Source organism: Lycium barbarum, chromosome 11 (assembly GCF_019175385.1).
Source record: "Lycium barbarum isolate Lr01 chromosome 11, ASM1917538v2, whole genome shotgun sequence".
NCBI lineage: Eukaryota > Viridiplantae > Streptophyta > Magnoliopsida > Solanales > Solanaceae > Lycium > Lycium barbarum.
Window position 1 is genome coordinate 16,632,853 of NC_083347.1, and position 5,727 is coordinate 16,638,579.

The 5,727-nt window shown below is 29.1% G+C and overlaps 1 protein-coding gene across 1 annotated transcript; it reads right to left on the reverse strand.

The window, feature by feature from the left end:
* Positions 1 to 4,279: 4,279 nt before the first annotated feature.
* On the reverse strand, positions 4,280 to 4,806 carry LOC132617652 (uncharacterized). Its single transcript, XM_060332701.1, has one exon. The coding sequence runs from the start codon at positions 4,687 to 4,689 to the stop codon at positions 4,435 to 4,437; it is 255 nt and encodes an 84-aa protein (XP_060188684.1). The 5' UTR covers positions 4,690 to 4,806; the 3' UTR covers positions 4,280 to 4,434.
* Between the last annotated feature and the right edge of the window lie 921 nt (positions 4,807 to 5,727).

The window sequence follows — 5,727 nt, forward strand, 5'->3', positions numbered from 1 at the left end:
ATATATTTTTTTTTTTTTGGGTTATCATTTTGATAGCTCTTTTAGTTGTGTAATAATATATATATATATATATATATATATTGTATACAAATCACGGTTCATATTTATTTTGCAACGATTTAAATGAAGAAATATCAAAATATTAATAAGGTACAACATTCTAGAACGACATTCGTTTGTTCACTATTTATAGTTTATTGTATAGTGTATTAGTTTATTTTTAGCAACGTATATGTTATGTATATTTGATATTGTAATCTTTTATATGTTGGTCTATTGGAGGAATAAATTCCTCTATGTAATAGCACCCGATACCAAAATTGGATAATTACTAATTACTAAAAGGTAAAAGAGGACAGGTTTGATATCTATATTTTTCTTCTGTTTTTGCACTTTTAACTTTTCATTTTAAGTATCTTCATATTATAAGATATATACCCAATAAAGTTTTCACTTGACAATCAATAGATCAGCCGATCCGTATGAGTATTTTATTTCAAAAGACAAGTCATTTAAATATAACTTTATTTTTCTATTATTAAAGTTATATAATCCCACAAAATTTCTTAAATATAATTTTATTATTCTGGAAATTCATATGAAAAATATTAAGGTACAATTTGACCTCAAAAGAAATACTTTATCTTTAAGTGTAATTATTGAATGATTCCAATGAGTATTACTATCAATATCCATTATTTTCTTTTATGAGGTTTTTTGTTCTTTAAAATTTTGCCTTAAAATTTGATCATGTAACGGCAATATCACTTGATTCTTTATCTTGAAATCATCAATTGATTGCCTATATGAAATTTTTTGGTCACAAGAGTTCCAAAAGAAGGTAAGGAAGAGGAGTCCCACCAGAGAAATTGAAAAACTAAAGTTTCCTGAAGAAATAACTTTTTCCTTAAATGTTTATTATTCATATATGGGAGAGGAAAGGGAAAATGAGGAGAGAATTGATCCAAACCACATTTTCACATAACAACTATGTAGTTGAAAGAGGACGCATAAACAAACAGTACTCCTTTAAATTTTGATAAACCAAAAGTGATAATGCATCTGTAGATTTTTCATGACTGATTACTTTTGTCAAGTTTATCTTTATTTACTGTCTGTGTTTTATTGAGTTGAAATGGGTCAGAGATGAAGAAGAAATTAATTTTGTTATTACATGGTTCATATATATCTATTTCTCTTATCTCTCCGCTCTTTTTTTTAAACGATCTGCGCATCGCGCGGGTACTTATACTAGTTTCTTATTAAAAATCGGGAAAAACTTGCCTTTAACAAGCTATAATGATCGCCCGAATTTCTAATCAAATCCTGATGAATTGCTAGGATTTTAAGATAATAATTCTAACTATATAGAAGAGCCGGTTGGGCTCCTTTTTTGTCGTCCGTTGTGGGCCCCATAAATTAAAAAAAAAATTGTGGGCCCCATATATATTAAACAACAACTAAAATAAAATAAAAAATTTATGGGCCCCATATATATTAAAAACAACAACTAATATTAAAAAAAAATTATGGGCCCCATATTAAACACCAACCAAAGAAAAAAAGTGGAACTCACCACATCCAAACTCACGGAAAAAAAAAAGTGGACCAAAAGTGGACCCCATATTAACAAAATCAAGCAATATTAAAAAAAAAAGTGAATCCCATACTAAAAAAACAAACAATGTTAAAAAAAAATAATTGTGGGCCCCATATTAAACACCAACCAGTATTAAACAAAAAGGGAAGAAAAAAAAGTGGAACCCACCACATCCAAACTCACGGGAAAAAAAAAAGTGGACCTCATATTAACAAAATCAAGCAATATTAAAAAAAAAAATGAATCCCATATTAAAAAAACAAACAATGTTAAAAAAAAACAAGTGCTTAGAAAATCAAACAATTAAATCAATAATGATGGATTCATTGCCACCTGCGTATCAACCCATTAGTGGGAGCAAATGAAATTATTGTACAACAACATACTTAAAATACTTACATATTAAAATAAGATATAATTTAATTACTTTTTCATTTTTTCCTTACTCTAATAAATGTGAAAAGAGATTAATGTCACAAAAGAAAAAATAATATTAAATGGAGATCAAATAATTAATAAGGTAAATTAGTGAAATTCTAATTCTAATTGACGTTTCCTTAAAAAACCGTGTAAAAAACAACATGACAAGTAAAATGAGTTAAACAAAAAATATTTACTAAAAATTAAAAAATAGAAGTTCTTCATTTAAATAGAAAATCAAATTTCTACTTTGTTTCATTTTAAACATGTAAAATTACTATAATAATTTGAATTAGAATTATCCAAATCAAAATTTGATAAAAAAATTATATGCATTACTTTACTATTACTACTATATAGAAGAGCCGGTTTATAGAGGCAGGTCGTCGTCCATGTTCGGTCCTATTTTTTTATTTAAGGGTAAAAAAATCCTTTGTGGTCCCACCCACTTTTTTATTTAAGGGCAAAAAAATGACATTTTATATTTTATATTACCAACTCTTCTAAAAAGTAGATAGAAATACTTTATTATATTTCTATTTTTCTACTATATAAAAATATCGGTTTACCCATGCTTCGTCGACAGTCACTCTTAAAAAAAAAAAGGGTGGACCTCACCCTCTCCAAACTCATAAAAAAAAAAGTGGACCCCACCCTCTCCAAACTCATGAAAAAAAAGTGGACTCCATATTAAAAAAAGAAAAGAAAAAAGGCAACGTAAAAAAAAAACGTGCACCCCATATATTAAAAAATCAAACAATATTCATATAATTCCCAAAGTATCCCCATCAAGTCAATAATAGTGGATTCATTGCCACATGCATATTAACCCATTAGTGAGAGCAAATGAAATTATTGCACAGCAAAAAACATGGACCCCATATTATTACTTTTCTTCAAAATATTTAATTGCTGTATTTGCTATTCCGCCATGTCATTCATTTGTTATGCTTACTAAAATAAATATACTTAAAATATATATATTTAAAAAATAAGATACAATTTAATTACTTTTTTTATTTTTATTCTTACTCTAATAAATGTGAAAAGAGATTAATATCAAATGAAGATCAAATAATGAATGAGGTAAATTAGTCAAATTATAATTCGAATTCACTTTTCCTTAAAAAACCATGCAAAAGACAACATGACAAGTAAAATGAGTTAAACCGAGAATATTTACCAAAAAATAAAAAATAGCATTTCTTCGTTTAAATAGAAAATTAATTTCTACTTTGTTTCGTTTTAAACATGTAAAATTAATTTAATAATTTGAATTAGAATTATTCAAATCAAAATTTGATAAAAAATAATAAGTATTTTACGCTTTAAATTAATTGAATTAAAATTGAAAGTATCAACTGATGCTTAAATATTGCTATTATTTTATCTCAAAGAGAGGAAAATAGTTTTCTTTTAAACAAGTCTTCTCTTTTAAAAAGTATTAATAAATTTTCGTAGCAAACACGAATAAAATAAAGTTTTAGATACGAAGCACAAACTACAATGTTATATTAATCATACTTTGAACATAGTATATATATATATATATATATATATATTATCACTATCTAAACACAACTACATATACATAGATACACTATAATTCGAAGTGTTGGGCCAGTGCGCGGCATAGGACATCTAGTATTAATATTAACCATTTGGTTGGGACCTATGCCTCTGTTTCGGGGCATGGTTTTTCTAATTACGAGCCAAGTGTGCCGGCAAGTTATATACGGCATATTCCAAAAATACAATAAAAAGGTCAAATTAATCGTTGTATTATCCCATAGAATACTTTTATGCATCTAAAGTTAGCATGCGTAGAGAGTGCTCAAACTCCTCTCCTATGTTATCTTGAGAACCAAACATTCACATGTATTTTAGGACGTACTTAGGTGCAGTGCATAAGAATAAAAATCAGAAAAGAAAAGTGACAAGATTCTAATAGTTATGTGCTAGAACTAGGCAAAGTTCCACATCCAAAATTAAACCTTGTACAATTTTGATTGAGTTATGTCGATTGTAGCATATTTTGTTCATACTCAAATTTAGGACTGTACTAAGTTTATCTTCAACTTCCCGTTTTGTTTTATTCCTGATTTTACAGTAACATCACCAAATCAGGGACGTATCCATTTAAGAAAGATTCCATTTGCTGAATGGATATTTACGTATTTGGGAGCTTAAATGAGTGTTCAAATTCATATTACCTCTAGATCCGCTTCCAAACTTATTAAACGAATAATAATAGCTAAATGATGTTAATTAAGTATATATGGTGAAATGATGCAAAGCAAAATGTACTAGGATTGCAGGATTGCAGAAGTATTTCTATGCAGTAATTTATGTGCTAGGCAATTTAACCTCAAGTTAAAATTACAGAAATAACACTAATTTATGTACTAGGCAATTCAATTGGGACCCCAACAGCTCAAGTACATGACTTTCCTCAGAGACTCTTCAGATTGCTTCGACTTTCTTTGGGTTCTCAAAGAAGAAGACTGAGAAGAAAACTTCTTGGCCTGTGAATATGACCTTATATTGTTCTTGGCATGTTGATGTATTGTTTTTATGGTATAGTTCCACCTACAAAGTCCTTGATCTTTCAATGCCTCTACTACTCCCACGCTTACTGCTGCAACCCATGCCCTGCTTGTTGAACTCATTTTCTAATTTAATCTTGATTTCTTGAAGCTCTTGGCTATGTTTATGAAGTTTAAATTTCCTTAAGAAGGCTAGTGCTTTTGTAAGGGACTTTGATGTTGTGTTGGTTGAATTCTCAGGGATTTGTTGCTTCTGTATATATAGGTAAGTGACTCGACAAAACTAGAGGCTTTTGGTTTTGAATTCTTGTGGTTTTGGAGCATGGTTTTCTAAAATTTCAGTTACGAGTGTGGCTGTGGATGTACATTTCTGCCCTCACATATAATTTTTCATGAGGAAAATTTTGAGGGTGTAGTTGGTATTTCAAGTATTACTGCTTGAGATTGTACGGAGAGTCGGCTGGTTGAAGTAGTGCAGTACACAGACTTTTGGAATATTGTTGGATTATTATTGAAGACGGGAAGAATGATTGTGTGCTGATGTGCATAATGTCAAATTACTTGAACAATAAAGATATATGCACACGGATAGGCTTAGATTAATGAAAGCCCACTTGATGAGCATAAACGATGGGAATTTATTTTTGAAAATGAAACCACATAAATGTTGGAGTTACTTGCTTCAAAGTATCACGTGAAACTCACACGGTTGAACAATTTAACGTTGTTATATGTATAGTTTTTGAGCATATTCAGGGTCGATTCGACATGGCTAATATTCACAAGCATCAAATTACGCCACTTGACTTAATATCAAGCTAGACTACCTCCTTTTAATATAATATAGATTATGAAAAAGGCAACATTAAAAGTCCATATTCTTCCTAATTAGGATGTCTAGCTAGAGGACAATAAAAGGAATTTTTGACTGAAGTAAGCTATTTATTATATAAGACAATTCACCAAAATAATACATTTTTTAAAAAATTTACAGAACTAGATTAAATGTATTCCTGAGTAACGTATTAGGTATTATTTTATTCAAAAAAATTGAACGGGCAAAAAATCCAGGGGTTAACGGCGTTAAAAGATAATTCGTTACTGTGAGTAACGTATTAGTCATAATACGTTACTCACAGTAACGAATTTAGAGAATTCATG

What these genes read in the sequence shown, in the direction of transcription:
- LOC132617652 (XM_060332701.1), bottom strand. Translation starts at nt 4,689, where the DNA reads ATGAGTTCAACAAGCAGGGCATGGGTTGCAGCAGTAAGCGTGGGAGTA.